At 32.2% G+C, this 17,944-nt stretch overlaps 1 protein-coding gene across 2 annotated transcripts in view; it reads left to right on the top strand.

Moving 5' to 3' along the window:
* The window catches only part of PCDH10 (protocadherin 10), a 62,345-nt gene that overhangs the window by 30,493 nt on the left and 13,908 nt on the right, over positions 1–17,944 (top strand). Inside the window, exon 5 of one of the 2 annotated variants that reach the window (XM_043568476.1) lies at positions 9,305–13,799. The exons of the other annotated variant lie outside the window; for it this stretch is intronic. Within the exon in view, the coding sequence (XP_043424411.1) occupies positions 9,305–9,324 (20 nt within the window). The 3' untranslated portion in view covers positions 9,325–13,799. Of the gene's footprint in view, positions 1–9,304; positions 13,800–17,944 lie in introns of those variants that run through there. 2 annotated transcript variants of the gene reach the window in all.

Raw genomic sequence — 17,944 nt, 5'->3', positions numbered from 1 at the left:
TTAGTCTTTTTATTCTTTTTTTCTGATTGATTACTTTTTCTTTAAAAACTCCCTAAGCCTCATGTTTCACCATCACCAACTGCTCGTTTAACTAATATATTGTTTCAATGGTTTGTTGTATATAATTTACAAACATATTTGTAAAAATTAAGTCAATATAAGATAATTAAATATGAACATAAAAGGAGATCCACTTTAAATACATGATTATGGGCAAGGGCAGGAACTTGTTAATAATACAGGATAACTATGGCTACAAGCAATTTAACTGACTTTCCTTTAGGTTTGGGGGGTTTCCATGTAACTAACAGTTTTTAAGTCTTTGTTATCTTTACTCATCATCATTATTGCAAAAGTTATTTTCAAATTGTTTTCTTAGACAACTCTTTCTCTATGGCCTTGTGGCAACTGACTGTCTCATACTTCTTTTTTCATAAGGTAGAATTTTGATTTTTTTGTGTGAGAACTTTATCGTAAGATAGGTAGGTAGGTTTGTACCTATGTAGGTAGGTTTGTACATTTGTCATGTTTTAATAATGATATAGATATCTTATATATAAACATACACTGCCAATACTATTTAACCAGAATCTGTTGCTGCCCCAGCAAAGATCGATTATTTAAAATTTGAATTTTTTTCTAGATTTATTGTGGTATTTTTCATAAATACTAAGTGTCTAATATGACTTTTATTTATTATGTGGTTAAATATTTACAGTAATTAAGGTGAATCCTATTTAAACAAAAGTGTAAAGTTATGAGATGTAACACAACTATTTAAGGATCCAAATCTTGTCATTTAATTAGTACATAACTAAAATTATTTTAACCTTTAACAAGCATAATGTGATCTTGTTTCAACAATCCGCATGTTTGCCATTATTTTAAAGGTGAGTATAGTTCACTGCGTATCAGTTTTCAAATCTTTAATTATCTGATGATAGGTTAAATTGAAAGGGCAAAGGGAGGTGGTTTAATGAGTTTCTAGGAGATAACTAAAATTAAAATGTATACATAGGCTTAGATTTTAGAATAAATGATTAAAAATTATGTTACTATGCACAAAGAGAAAGAAGATTTGATCTAATATGCTATATCCACATCTCATAAAAACAAAGATTTCATTCAAAACCAAGGTTACAATTTAATCATGATACAAAGAAATAATTTAAATGACAATAAAGATTGCCTTCGTGTATGATATTAAATTCATTACATATGAATTTATATTGTAGATAACTGCATTTCATTTCTCTGTCTTTTGAATTTTATTATTTTTATTTATTTATTTTCTTCTTTGAATTTTCAATCTTAAATTAAAAAAAATCGTTATCTTAATTGTAAATCATTGTAGACTGAAATACATATGAAATTTAGGAATCATAGTGTTATAAAATAATTAGAAAATGTAACGCAACATGTTTTTCTAGAAAACACTGTACCATTTACCTCAGTAGTAACTAGTGTCACCTGTGGTGTCATGAAACAGATGCTTTAGGATAGGGCTGCCAGGTTTAACAAATAAATGACATGACACCTAAATGTTGCATGGAGCTTATGTATACTAACAAATTATTCATTATTTACTTGAAATTCAAATGTAAGGGCATTCTGTATTTTATCTGGCAATCCTGCTCAAGGCGTTATGGAAGCCCATACGTAGTCTTGGAGTTTCTGACATGGTTGAGTGTGAGGGTTGTTTTCTGAATACAGAAAAAACAGTGGTCAGCTTTCACTTCTCAGTATGTCAGCATTTCAACCCCTATCTGAGCCTGCAAATTCCTCTTTTTAATCTGCTCTTTGTTCACACATAGAAGCAACTGAGTTATGTTAGGGGAAATCGGATCATTAAGTATATCAAATATACAGCCATATTTTTATACATAATTTCTAAGCTGTGTGTATCGTGTGTGTCTTTTTTGAAAATAAATTTGTGTGAATTGTGTCATAAGTATTTTATTTCCCAGTCCTGAAGATTTTGCATTTATTTTCATGGCTTAATTATCTAAGGTTTTACTTACATTATTTTGAAATTGTATTTGGCTTAAGTAGGTTATTAGTGGTTAATAAATTAGATGCATAGCTATATATTTTTAAATGAAGGTTTTATGTATTTGTTTTTAAAGTTTTTCCTATCTTTCTTTGCTGGAATTTATGATTAGTTTTCATATAAAAGACAAAGGTGCACACATCACTAGTAATTGATCTAATATTGTGGTACAATGATGTTTGTTGCAGATAGGTCTATGTACATAAGATCCTTATACCTGTAGGAATGACCGATCCCATTCAGGCATTTTTCATGTTTTCTGCTTTGAAAATTAATGCTAATTGCAGCCTTACAGGGAAACAACTAATTTGATCTCCTTATAATGTTTTGAAGAAAACTAGTTGAAATACAAGCGTCTAAATGTCAGTAAATGTTATCGCTCATAATTGTCAAAGAAAAAAGAAGAACCATTTATTCTGTAAAGGAGTATAAGGATATCCTCTTAGAATTTTAGATACATAAACTAATGGTATTTGTGTAACTTAAGTGAAAGCATCCTTTGTCATTATTAAAGCAAGATAACTGAGTGGCTTGTCTTCAAGAGATATTTCAAGGGTACTTCTTTATTACCAACATAAAAAAAATGTGGTTTTCAAATAACTCTGGAACAAATCATAGTGTTCATATTTTAGTGGATTATGATAAAGGATTCCAGAAAAAATGTTCGATGATATTATAAACATAGAGGGCAATATATATTAGAGTTCCATTGCCTAAATATATGCCGATGTGGGATGGAAGTATTAAAAAACTAACTCAATCCCCAGCTTTGATTTTAAGATACCAATGATGCAAGGTGGTTTTATTCATCAAGAGAGCCTGACAGAGTGGCCAATGTGTGCTAGGTATTGTCGCCTTCTACTATTTTTCCCCTCTCAGGGAAAATTTCTTAAGCCTCTAAGGCATAATTTTCCACATTTCTAGATGATTCCTTCAATCTGTAACTTTTATGCAATACCTTGTCATATGGGTTTTTATTTTTTCATAAATAATTTAAAAGCTTAATGGTTTTAATCTTTCAAGAACAGATATTTAGAATACTGACCACTCTTGTGTTTAGATGGAAAAATTATGCATGATTACTGTGTTTTTAGATATCTAGCTTGAATCAATTTAGATAATGATAATAATCAAAGTGTATTGTCTAATTAAAGGACCTGATACATGATCACTGGTTTTTGCTGTAGAGTTCAAAGCACTCTTAATTAATTTAGCTAATTAGAATTAAAGATTTTAAAAACAAAATTCAGTTACTATAATTGTACAGCTTTCCTGTTAAAAATAGTAGTGATAGTTGACATGGTCGCAGTAACCCACAGGGTAGATATTTTCTAGTGAACCAGTTGTAAACGTACCTTTGTGAGAAGGTCATTTTAAATAACACATACCCATATGCACATAAACACACGCAAGTATATAGAAATTTCTAAAAGCCTATGGATCCTCTATCTAGAAAGAACCCATGATGTTTCAGGAGACTAACGTCCTCATACAGAGTTGTGTGAGGGTCATGATATATGTCATAGTTGTGGACTGTACTTGTGGACAAATAGAAGCTCCTGTTTTGAAGGTTGTTAAATCTTTTAAATAACGATAAAGTTTGGCTTGAAAATAAATTTTGAGCAACGAATTCCTAAATTTTCCCTGGTAGTAAATTCAGGGCTTTGTACAGTACATCAACCTCTACTTGATATTGGGAGCATATTCCAGCTTATAAAATAAAGTATCTTTGTACATAACCATTCTTAGTGAGAATACGAGTCCTAATTCATTTTTAATCCATAGCCTCAAATTGGTATATAGTCTTTACCACAAGTGAAATATAGCAGTATTGGTTACTTTGGATTTTTAGGGGGGATGGTGACTGTTGTTAAGTAACAGAAATCCAACCGAGTAAATTTTAAAGATCTAATTGGCTTTATTAAATGATTCACCAATTGGACAGCATCCGATCTGGCAAATACAGGGGGCCCCTGAGGAATTTTACAAAATGGAAGGTTTTTATAGAAGAAAGTTGGGGCAAGAAAGTTATTAGCAAAACGAAGGGAAGGAAGGAAAGGATTGTTCCAGGCAAGGCTGCTTTCCCATAGCGGGGGTAAGAAAGGGATTTATCATGCAAATTACCTCATCTTCCTTTGGGGAAGAGAGAGGGCCCTTGTGTCCCTAATCGCTAATCAAAAAGAAAAGTTTCTTCTGACTGACGATTAACACTGGATTTCTGGGAGGGAGAGGTTGAAACTGCAAATAGATTAGGTATGAGGCTCCTGTATAGGAATTTGGTCCAAGTGATGCCATTTTGAAAGATGAAAACGGCAGGCAATGGTTTTCTTTTTAATATTTCTGAAAAGAATATGCTCAACATGCTTGTTTTCTCTCAGAAATGATCCATTTTGCTCATTCTTGGTGTAAAATTCTATACCACAAAACTACACTTGCCAATTACCTATCTCTGCGAACACCCATGAATTTAACTTGTAATAAACATTTATTAATTGTAAACTACATTGTAAGCATTACATAAATCTAAAGACTAAACTAAACACTTGGATTTAATACATATCTGTCGCATGAATGTTCTGAAGGCTTGTTTGAGTCATTCATTTTATAAATTTTTCTTTCTAAAAAACTAATCAAGTTTACATATGGGAACCACTTTCTCCAGATGAACTCTCGTTTTCTAAATGTATTCTATAATCTCTTAGCTCTGTCAACCTAAAATAAAGAGCATACTGTTTGATGAAAGGAAAAAAGGAAATTTAACATGAGGATGGTGTGAATATTACGAAATAAATGTAAGACCTCAAGATTATGCTGCACTAAGTTAGTACTATTAGACAAAAGACAATATATAATAACAGAAGGCTTTCAAGCTTTTTATAATTCATAATAATTATAACATTTAATCAGTTTTTGCCTTATATGGATCTTAAAATTTTAAACCTTTTTGTCATTTTTTTGTGAAAAGGAAAGCATTTACAATATGGACAATGTACGATTATATCTTAAAATATAAAAACAAATATAATACTGTTCAAGTGGGAAGATAAAAGACAAATCAAGCAGTGACCCACTTTTAATAGTAACCTCTACTATGCTTATCTCTGGACTTTACTGTTAAACAGAAAAAAAAATACATTTTTAAAGAGAATCCTCAAAAATGTCTCAGGAATAAGATAGAGGAAAGTTAAATGAATTGATTATTCAGCTGGACAGATCTCTAATGGAGACTTCCTTTTAAACGATCTTTCAGTTTATGATATGCTTTTACTCAGGACACAGAGGGCAGGTGTTTCTGACTTCTAGAATGGGTAATGGGCTTTAACTTGTCTCTGCTAGTTTCACTTTACTTATAAAGAAGTGTCCTGACCTTGAGGCTCATTAAACTTTTGAATGCGCTCTGGAGTAGGTTACTGATCTCAGTATCTGGAAGTTTTTCACTGCACTGGAGTCTCAGTCATTTGGGATATTTGAAGGCTGTTCTTTCTTTCAGTCACAGAAGTAGGTTAGATCACTTCACACGTTTATATATTTCTTTAGCTTCTGTGGTTCATACTGTCATAAAGTATAAAGGATAACTTGCTTCCTGTTATGCAAATATAGAAATGTGAATATTCTAGTTATTTAATGTTCATTTTAATATATTATACTAAATTATTTTTCGGCAGGCAAATTATAATATTATTCATGGTATAAATAGATTATCAGCACTTTTATTTTTACAATTATTTCTGCAGCATACATGCTTATAGTTATTCTTCTTATGTCATTAATCAGAATTTGTAAATGTCCCAAAGTTTAATATCATACTTTACAGATGATCAAAGGCAATAACAGGATGACACAATATAAAGAAAAATATGCATCGGGGCGCCTGAGTGGCTCAGTCGATTGAGCATCCGACTTCGGCCCAGGTCATGATCTCACGGTTTGTGAGTTCGAGCCCCGCGTCAGGCTCTGTGCTGACAGCTCAGAGCCTGGAGCCTACTTCGGATTCTGTGTCTCCCTCTCTCTCTCTGCCCCTTCCCAGGTCATGCTCGTACTCTGTTTCTGTCAAAGAAAAATTGTATCATAAAAGTGTCATTAAAACCTATATGTTAAATATATACATACCTATAATGTTAAATATATGCATACATACATGTATGCAAAATTATAAAAAAGGAGATATTTGAATATCTCTTTTCCATTAAGAGTAATTTTTTCATCCATAGTTCAGAAAATAATATAAAGGTCTTAAATGTAAGATTTTTATGACTCACTTTGAAGAATAAATGAAGTGAATGAATAAATTGATATAAAAAGAATACCAACAGTCCTTTGCCTTTACTTTAGATTTGACTGAAAAGAAAATCTTTCATCTGTATCAAGTGACCAGCTCCTTATGTATGCTGATGAATAACTAGGGGAAAAATGCATTTGTGAAGTGAAGAGAAAAAGCAAAAAAAAAAAAAAATTCAAGTACGCTTTCATAATTCTAAAACATATGTAGAATATATCATAAAGCATAGAGATTCAGCGTATTTGACCCATTCTCTCTAGCCTGAAATGTTTCAGCAAATGCATACCCATAATAGTTAACACTGCGGAATAACTGTCCTTGGCACTGACTCTAAAGTGTAATAACATTGCTTTTATATATGTATATATATTTGTGTGCTGCATGTCCAACATTAACCCAGACAGCCCCCAAGGACAATGAATATTCAGTATTCAAAATCAGCTCTTAAAAGGCTTGAAACAAAATGTATGTGACTATAACTTTAGTAATAATATTTCATTTTCTCTAGTTTATCTGGCACTACTTCACATGTGGGAAATTTGATGCTGAAATAGAGGAAATCTTTCCTTCCCATCCTACTTGGTTCTGACCTTCAACCTCAGCCTTTACGCTTGTCCTATTCAGATTTGCATTCCTGGCTTAACAGATAGGTGGGAGGTGGTAATTTAATAAAAGGCGGCTATATTATTCATACAACTACTTGAAATAGGTGCACTTTAAATAAAAGCGGCACACAAGTAACCCTAAGCAGTAACTAAAATATGCATTTTAAATTTATGTTGAGATTTAAGGTATCAAGTATAATGTGTGCTAAACTTCTGTGTTCTTAAAATCCTGGACTATTTCAGTAAAAACAATTTGTGTGTGTATTTTGACTACATGAAATAAACATGTAATATCCACGCTAAAGGGTTTCTCCATAAGTATTTTATAACCTAATGAGAAACATTTGACTGATTTAAATATGTGTTAGGTTGACTAATTTCTGCCTTATACTGCCATGTGCCTTTCGGTATATTAATTTTTACACATAATAAATTACTCTATAGGTTGTGGATAGGTCACTCGAGTTTGTTTTGTCCTCGAATTACTAGAAAGTTGTTTCTTATAAATCAGTAGTTTAAGAAAAAAAAAGTTTCATCCTGTAAGTAGTATCCCCTCCTTATTTTGAGAAAAGTAGTGTTATTTGCAGGATGTTCGTGTGTCCTGAGTTATCCATGAAAGCACAAGATTATGTCCTGTGCTTCCTTTTACTCACACAATTATTTGGATTAGACAGTAAATTATTTGACCCCTGCAATTATTTGTTCAAATTCATTTTACAAACCTGAATTTCCATGGTGCTTAGTTATTGTCATTTACTGAGGCATTTTAAATTCTGATTGGTATAAACAAAATATATTTAAACTATATATATTCACGTTTATCATGAAACAGGGAATTCGAATTCAAGGACATAGGAAAATAAGATTTGATTGCTTAAAAAGAGGAAAATTTCTATTTCCTTTAATAGAATATTCTCTATAGCATTATGACCAGGTAAGTTATAATAACTACCATATAATCCTGGGTTGTAGCTAACTGGTTTTATAATTCATGATATTATGTTACAAAAATATATATATTTTGATTGCTCAATATGAGTTACCACCAGGGACATGTAAATATTCATTTTCACTTTATTTCTGTCAATTATGGTGCCTGACTTTTCCAATTTTAGTTGATGTGTCTGCTAAATGGTGACCTAGGGAAGAAATGTTTGGTGATTTGTTCAGAAACTGAATTTGTGAGGAAAAATAAATGTGAGAATTGGAGAAATAAATTAAGAAAAAATATTATTAACTAGATAATCTACTTGAAATAAATGGAAATACCACAGAAGAAAAATTATTCTGATCAGTATGTTCTTATGTTCGTGTTAAAAAAAACAAAGAAACAAAAAAGCTAACTATTTACCAGATTGAGACAATCCAGTTATGCCATTTAGTGTAATTCTTAATTTTTAATTATATTTTAATTTATATATGTATATATATTATTATAATCGATTTTACACAACAGAATTGCTTTTTATCACAATTGAACACTATTTTCCGCACATTTTCATTATATATCTATTACGTGCCAGATGCTGACCTAGCCAATGCAGTTTCTGCTCTCATTGTGCTCATTGCCTAATATAAAGATTATAGAAAGGTAGGAAGAAATATCCGTTATCATTATAAATAAGTAAAATACTTAAAATCATAAAATCTAACTGATTGGATTTGGAAATTCTACCTCATAATTCAGTACATTTTATAAGACTGGACCAAATTCAATATCTTTTTTCCTGTCACCCTTTTATAAGAAAACGGATTCCTTTTAGGGAATAAATTTATTATTATTATTATTTTTATACACATTAAAAGGTTTGGTTTTTACATAATATAAACGATGAAGTAAAGTAAAACCAGAAAATGTGAAGCATTTTTTAACTTTTTAATTACATCAACATTTTCTAGTACAGGTTTCTGTATGATATGTTGATTTAATATATATAATTTGGAATTTTTTCAATTAAACGTATAACCAGTTATTTGTAGATATTCTAATGACTCATTCTAGAATGTTTACAGGCCACACTTTTTTTTTCTATACTCTGATCGTGCATAAGTAATGAAGTGGGGATTGTTCTGTATGTAAGTTCAAAAGTTTAATCTCCACATAATTGGTGCTTGATATATAAAACATACCTTTCCCACACAAAACTCATTTTCTAAAATACCAAAATTGACATTTTTAGAAACCCACGCAACGGATTGACTTGACAATTAGAAACCAAGGCTAACACTGAAATACTCTGACACGACGTGGGTCTGGTATAGGGAGACGACTTATTTCCAGTTGTATTTGTTTCTTTTCCAGTAACGTGCAATTCTAAACTCCCAAACGCAGGCTCCTTTTCTTAGAGTATTTTTCTTTCTTTTTCACAGCACGGAAAAGGATATGCTAGTCAATTCTACAGGATTTACCTGAAGCAGCATGATTTGCACAAAGTCGACCAACAAAAGCATCAACTTTTCAACTTCATTATCTTGGCCATCAGTTAGTTGTGTGTAACCGAGTACTAGATTGCCGGCGGAGTCATCGTGGCCAATTATAGGACCTAATTGCTCTCAGCAGGCCTGAGAAATGAGTTGAAATGTGCAGAACTGTAGAAACTTTAGAGGCAACTGCTTTTGCCTCTCCGATCAGTGTGTGCCTGTTTACAGCACTATATATCTTTCTCTCTCCAAATGTCACTGAGCCCTTTACATGTTTATATTCACCACGAGAAGCCAGTCATAAAGATAAAGGAAATTTGTGCATTATAAATGCAATATCACTGTTTTAAACTTGACTGTTTTATATTCTTTTTGTGTGATCAAGTGTTCCCCAAACTATTCCAACTTTACAAGACAGATTGTGATTATGTTCTTTTCACCTGTGGGTTATAAAAAATGTTGTATTCTGAAGACCCACAAAATATCAAAGACATTCTGTAGTTTATACACCGTGTTGCAAAGTGTTTACTGTACTATTTCAAAGCTTCTAAATAAATATAAAATATATATATTATATTATATAATTTTCCTAAAATGTGGTACAACTCAGTTGGTTTTTAAATGGATTCATACAGTCCACATCATATAGTAAAGTGAAGGTAATTCAGGGTCCCAAAGATAAACTTACTAAGAAAAGAATAATCATTAATAGTTTCCTCCCAATTTTCATCTTATACAACCCTGTTTTTCCTTGTTTAAAAGAAAATGAAGCTCTAAGCTACACAATTTTGTCAAGAACTTGTACTGAATTTTCAATGCCAAAGATATAGCTGTCGATGTTATCAGAAGAGCACTGAATATGTAATATCAGAATATCTAACAATCTACATTCTTTCGATTCTATTTCTATGGCTTTGAATTTAGAATCATTTAAAGCTTTTATAAAGAATCTATAAATCCACCTGTATTTGTTGTTAGAAAAAAAAACAAAAACAAACACTGGGTGTCTGTACATTTTGTGGTGTAAAATACGTAATCGAGATTACTATTTTAAGAAGTCCTCAACCGTATAACTCACACAGAATTTTATTTTACATAGTTTTACATAGTTTTGTGACTCTTACTAACACATGAATATAAAATCTATTTATAACTCTATATGAACATATAGAGATATATAAGTATCTGAACTGGTAAAGAGTAACTATAAGATATAAGTGATCTCTAAATTTAAAATAAGTTAAATAAATTTGGAGATAGAAATATGGTACATTATTGTTTCAGTATTATCTTACATGTGAAGATTTTATAGCTTAAATATAGTCAGTGTTTTATTAATGAGAAAATTCTTTGAGTCAGCCTTGAAAAGTTAAGCTTGCCTTTTATTTTCATGTCCACGTAGTCAATTATTAAATTCCTTTAGATGTATTTTCCTTTCTTTTACATAGTTTTCTTTTTACCAGCTGTTTTTTATTGCTTAATTAAGAGAGACATTAAGAGAAAAAAATCAGAGGATGTGAGATAATCTTAGCAAAAAACAGAATTCTCAAAGCTCCCTCCTAAGAAAGCCTTCAACATTTCTAAATGTTTGCCCAATCCAAATTACAGATCAATTTTGACACATTTACCTTAACTGCTAACTGATCTTCTGGATTCAGTGATAGTTTGAGCTGTGCTATATTATTAAAGAGCAGACTAAAGCTTAACACATAACAAATGTTTCCCACCTAGTTTTATGGTCATGTAAATGGGAATATTTTCCTTCGATTTAACAATAAAATGCATACATATTTTCAGAGGACCTTGATATGTAGATTTGAGTGATATCTTGGCATCACTCATTTGACTTACCAAATGACAGAGATTAATATGTCGTAATCCCAATCATTTTATCTATTGAAGTATGTGTAATATTCCAGTCTTTTGGGGACCCTTTAAAAACACGTAAAAACCAATCCATCGCATATGACACAAAAGCACATACGTTCACAAAAGTGCAGCAGTAACATTTTCTCAAACTTTTGGCGCTACTTCATTAAGATTTTGAATGATAGACTATTTTAATAAGGATATGTTTCTATATAATTTAGCTGGAAAAATGTCTGTTTGTTGTAATTGCTTTTTAAACAAGAAAATGATTTTCTTGTTGAATCACTGCTTTAATTAAAACCTTTCATTCATCATTTTCCAATTATGGCGGAAAACACACATCCATCTGCCTTATCACATGCATTAAAAGTAAGGTTATATTCATTCCATGTATTATGTTTATATTCATTCATTCAATGTTAAGAAGGTTTCTTTAATTATTTAGACTTTTATGTCATCGTATATCATCTCCCTTGAACAAACTTCTTATGCCATATATTTACGCATTCGGTTTTTATATATCATAGTAACAGTTATTCTAATTTACATTCTAATTATTAAATTATATCATTAATCAACAAAAACAAACAACAAAAACAAGAAAATTTTGCCCAATTTGTGGGAAAGATAGAATTTGCTAAAATGCTAAACAGTTATTAATCATGTATTGTATCCAGAATAAATCAGAAGTTACCAGAGAGTAATGATATAATTTTAGCTAATTGGCTAGGATGTTTTCTACCAATGAGAGGGGGACTATAAAATAGAAAAGCAACCAATCAATAATAAAGGTTTACAAAAAAACATGTATTAGATTACCATGAAAAGGAATTTTAGAATAGTTTTTCTGTTTAATCTAGTCATCTTAATACCCAGTCTTACATAATTTCATACATATCAAAAAATACTATCTAAATTATTAGATGACATTTGGTCAATAAATTACTTCAGAAACGAATGATCATGACATTTACTCCTTGATAAACACAGTTCGTTCTAAAGTAGTAAAAATGTCAAAATATTTTCCTGTGGAAACAGTGTCTTAACGTTTCAAAGGTATGTCAAACGACAATTTTTAGAAATATTTCCTCCACGTGTAAAATTCTAATTCTTATCTTGTAAACATAATTTTGTGAAATCATTTTAAATCAATATTTAAGTATCACATCATAATTACTTTACAGATATAATGGTATCACTCTAAGTGTATCATCTTTCTTGGGAACTATTGAGAAATATGTATATTTTGTTTTTTGAAGATATTAAATGCAATGCCTTTATCAAACATTGCAAATTAAGTACTATAGTAGAGGATTTAAATATTTTAATTACTCCCATTTCCTTTTAATTTCCTCCTGTTTCATTTCTTAATAGTGTTATAATTTGCCGCCGGATCTCCTGTACTGTAGAAACCTTCTTATTTCTTCAATAAGGGGAAGAAAAAACATCCTCACAATTCTCAACATAAACTTTAATAACTGTCTATTAATTATGCCGTTTTAACTTTACAAAAATAGTTTACTGGAGTAAAATTAATATTTAATACGACTACTGACTCAATGTTGCAAATGTTAGGCAGCATAAAGAAAATTATTTACGGTGCTGACTGATCATAGCACTGTTATTTGTCATGACATGTGGTTTCTTTCTCCCCCTCATATTTCTATGTGTGCTTTTAATACCCGAGGAACTCAAAAACATTTAAAATCTTGGTATACTTGATAATTTTTCTGAAAATCTTCTATTTTTCATATTGCAATTTCTTGGGTTCTTTATCTTTTTCAAAACTCTAATTTTGTAGTGGTAAAGGCTTTGCACTTAACATCCTTTTTATGTTCCTTTTTAACAAGGAAAAACAGAAAATGACAAAATTCCATATTTTTTATGCCATGGAGTAGTAAAATTATTTTATATATATTGTTAGCACTTCAAGGACTATCCCTCTGCTAGGTCGAACAAAATCCTTATACAGTAATTTGTGAAGCTACTGTTCAATAGAATATTTTTGTTTCTTCTAAAACTTGGCATAGGTTTTAGATTATAGCATTCTATGAGAATGCTGGGAGATGGGTGCCGCCAGAGTATTGCAGGCAATAATATGACTAAAATTCTAATACCTTTAGTGTGCATGCATGTATTTCTAACCACTGTTATTTTTTAAGTATTTGTAAAATTAGAAAAATGACTTTTATTTCTTGAAAACTTGTCACATGCTTAGTTTGAAGTTTTACACTTCAGACGTTTTTGAGTTGCGTGCAATTTTTGCATTATTGACGCAAATATTAAAATCTCGCATGAGACTCAAAAGCTTCTGAACGATAGAACTCAGACTTCCAATACATCCGTACATCATAGAGCTGAAAGTAAGCAGGGAATTTCAGCTCTAAACACATTTTCAAGACAGTTATCTGTGAGTGAAAACAGGGTATTATAACAAAAGATGAGTTTAAATCTTAACTATAGTGTTTGTTACTGTGAATGCTATAATAATACATAAGTAAAGTGAGTGTAAATGTAATATATTATTTTATACTGCTGTATACACATGAAATAAATAAAACTAGGATACATATTATGCCATTTTTCCATGCATGGATCTTCCACTGACGCCCGTGGGAGCTTTGAATAAAAATCAGTGGCAAAATATGGCCCTAAGTTTAAAAACAACTAATGCTGATTTAGTAAATTCAGTCTTAATATAACAGGTCTAAGGGGACATCTGTTCAAAACTGAGTCTCATTCGAAGAAACATATGCTAGGTTTAAAGGATTTTGCGATATTTACACTTTTGAAAGTAGGCATTTAATTCTATATGATTCTCATGATACCCACAATGAATATTTTAAATGTATATATTTTTCCACCTATTGTTATATTTTCTTCTTAAGTTTTTTGACTTGTAGTAATACCAAGGGCCCACAAGGAATAATGTAGATGTTTGACACAGGATATGAGTGCCTTCGAGCAATAAAAGGAAAATATTTTATCTAAAATTTTAGACACAAATTATTTCATATTTAAAATCAATGGACACATAAGAAAAAAAATAAAATTCATATGGGTATCATATTCCAAGAAGAAAACATAAATTAAGGTATAGTGTTTTTTAATAATGATAATAATCTGGACAAATCTTACAGAAATTTATATTCTGAAATAACTAAAAGGTAAAAGAAAAGTGTGCTTTGTAACCTAATGTGTGGTTTACATAACCAATTTTCTTGAGTTCAAACTACACATACCTGGACAGAAACTCATTTTATGAAGCAACAAGGGATAGGGATAGGACTAGGTATTTCTCTTGCTCTTTATGTCTAAAAAAGCCAGCCCTATGGTGGGAAAAAAAAAACTAATAAAAATATACAGGAATGATTCTCAAGAGAATGTTAACAGCGATAGTTACAAGTTGCTTTGTTCCCCTAGACCTGTCCCTCCTGTCCCTTACTTTTACCCTTTCTGGGAATCATATCATGGACTCTTCTATGTAACCAAGATTATGAATTTTCAGATGTAAAAATTAAATTTTATTAAATTACACACTTCTATTAAGGTCCAACAATGAGGAGAGGTAGGATTGCATAGTAATATCTGCCTTCATGAAAATTCTAGTTTGCTTTGAGAACCAAAGAAACTATAGGAAAATGTGAAATAATTCAACAGTCAAATAATTAAGTAATCAAATTTGTGGTCAAAACCCAATAGTGGGTCACAAGAGTAATTCAGTGTATTAAGACGATAACATAAAAATAAAACTAGAAGTAAATAGAATAGGAAAAAAAGTAGAGTAGAAGAGTATGAAAACATGTCACTCATGGTAAAAACAAATAGTTCTTTGTGAAACATTTTTTTTCCGATACATGTGTAAAATAGGTCACAATGTGAAATATATTTCTCGCTGTGAATCATTACCCAAATGTTTGAAAAGCACCGCATCGTATGATCACTATTTCAAATTTAAATTTCTTTAATGCTATAGAAAGTCAGGGGAGATCTTTTCAAAAAGTTATCTCACATCTGAATTTTGATCTTTACTTTTGTAAAATACGAAGTACACTTAGCTGTGAAATTCTTATGAGAATTAGGTGAACTGACACGTGTGAAATGCATAGCACAATGCTAACGCACATTAAGTGGTGTATTTAATTATTAATATTGCTTTTCATCACTTTGTCGCTATTCTTGATTCTCAAAAGTATGGAATACAGGCAACAAATGGAAATCATTCCTTTCTCAAAACTCTAGTCTGCTTCTGAGTTGTATTTAACCAGCGCTGATTGCAAAATTGCAAGATGAAAGTTAACTTGCCTTTGGTATCTACTCATCAGCTCAGTTCACCTTTGCCTCTCTATTTATTGGTGGTATGGAGTCCAGGAAGTAAAACTCACAGCTGCTGAGCTCCAGTCGTTTCCCTCGCCCCCCTTTGCAACTCTCAAATAGCCCTCTATCCCTACTATTGAAAAATATATATGTATGATTGCACTAGGATATATTTACCTGATATTTCCCCCTTGACCCCCAATGTGCTTTTTGAATAACTTTCTATTTCCATGCAAATAAATGTTTGTTGGAGTTACTGAATAATTGACAGAATCATATTTTTTTGCATATGACATATCATAAAATGGATCTGGACAGTGTTAAATAACAAAAATTCAATTGAGTAAATTTTAAAGTTCTAACTGGCTTTATCGAACAATTCAGAAATCTGACATCTCATCTAGCAAGTAGAAAAGAGCTCCAAAGGGCTACAGAAAGGGAAAGGTTTCATAAATCCAGAACAAGGGAATCATAAACCAAATAAAGGACTATTTCAGGCAAGATAGGCAAGATCGCCTCCCTTTGGGGGCTAACAGGGACTTATTATGTGGATTACTTCACTGGTGCTGAGCAGAGAATTCCAGACTGACTAAGGTTGCATTTCTGGGGAAGGTTGAAACTACAATTAGGTTAGGAATAAAGCCCCTGTTTGGCAATGCGGGCCTAGCAGAAGCAACTCCATTTTGGATGTGTGGTTTCCTTTTCAACAATTCCTTCCTTTAGATCAGACTGTCAGCTTGACTGAGATATGTCATCAAAATTGAAGGCATTAGCACCCCTCTCGGCTACCACTCGCAGCTTTTGTTGTTTCTTTGTGTGGTTTCCATAGGTCACTGTTCCAGGTTCATAGTCCTTAGATTCATCATTCTCTTTGCTTCTTTTTTTGAAATCCCAGTCTTGGGGACATCATTTTCTTGGTGGCTAGCAGCTGTGAACATACATTTAAAGCTTTTGAGAGAATACAATGCACTAGGGAGATTATTATGATTATAATAGGCAGGATAGTTTTTAATGTGTGGCCTGCACTTTGGAGCCATGGTCCCCCAAACCCAAACCAATCAAAATCAAAAAAGTCAAAGAAAGACCCCCCTAAAAGAGTCACCTTTTTAAGCCAAGTGGCTTGCTCAATGATCTTATATAACCGGGTTTCAACTTCCACAGAAGTATTAATCCAGGTACAGCACATTGGTGTTGGCCATAGCACTGATACCTTCTTGCTGAGCTTAAAGATAATCAAGGGCTGGGGCGCCTGGGTGGCTCAGTCGGTTGGGTGTCCCACTTCGGTTCAGGTCATGATCTCACAGTCTGTGAGTTCAAGCCCCGCGTCAGGCTCTGTGCTGATAGCTCAGAGCCTGGAACCTGCTTCAGATTCTGTCTGTCTCCCTCCCTCTCTCTCTGCCTCTCCCCTGCTCATGCTCTGTGTCTCTCTATCTCAAAAATAAATAAAAAAAATTTTTTTAATTAAAAAAAAGGTAATTAAGAGCTATCTTGTCCTTAAGAACTACCTTGGTCAGAAACGTCTAAAAATTTTTCTTGGGTAGCTATTGTTTTAGCATCAGATTCTACAATATCTTCAAGAATTAGGGAGAGGTTTCCCATCATATTCTCATTTACATTTACTCCTGGCCAAGGAAGTATGGCCCTGCCAAAGGAAGCAAATCCTGAGTCACTAGTGCCTCCTGAGAGGTTCTTTCTAATTGGATGGCGTGAATTCAGGGGAGTCAATTCACGAAGTATCTTAGTTTGTGGAAAATTAGAGGCACAGTTGGATAACCCAAGAGGCATGGCCCAGTTATGTACCAGCCATAACTAGGTATTCAGGTCCAAGAAGAATGAAAAGTATCATAGACAAAGACAAAGCCAATTAGGGCACAAACCATTCCCATTAAGGAGGTTCTGTTAATGGATTCGTTTACAGAGATTAATGCATTTACCCCATTCAACCCAGGGGTCAATGAGGTTCTCAGCACATTCAGAAAGTAAATCTCATTGTCTGAAATAAAAAGGCCTTGCAAATATGGGTGCTGCTGAAGAGATTTCTTAGTGGGCAGATCTGATCCAGATGCTCATGGCAATGTGGGAGTGGGATTGTACAAAGATTTACATAGGTATATGGGTCTAACTGCTTAAATACAGCTATAATTGGAGAAAGGGAAAAAAACAAGGCACTGGATATTCTGATCATAAAAGTGGAACTTGGTAAGAGACTTCCAAGATTGACGAGTTCACCCCCATTAGCATTGGTGTAGGAAATATGGATGGGGGTGTTGTGTATCTTTCCAGACCAATGTCAGAGTAAAGGAAAGAAAGAGAAGGAAAAAAAAAAAAGCTTTCATGTTCAGTTAAAGTATGAAATGTGGATCTGGTGTCCTGGGTAGAAGGAGCCTACACTCATGTCAGCTG

The sequence above is a fragment of the Prionailurus bengalensis genome, chromosome B1, assembly GCF_016509475.1.
Source record: "Prionailurus bengalensis isolate Pbe53 chromosome B1, Fcat_Pben_1.1_paternal_pri, whole genome shotgun sequence".
Classification (NCBI taxonomy): Eukaryota; Metazoa; Chordata; class Mammalia; order Carnivora; family Felidae; genus Prionailurus; species Prionailurus bengalensis.
This window is presented reverse-complemented; position numbering and strand designations above follow the sequence as displayed.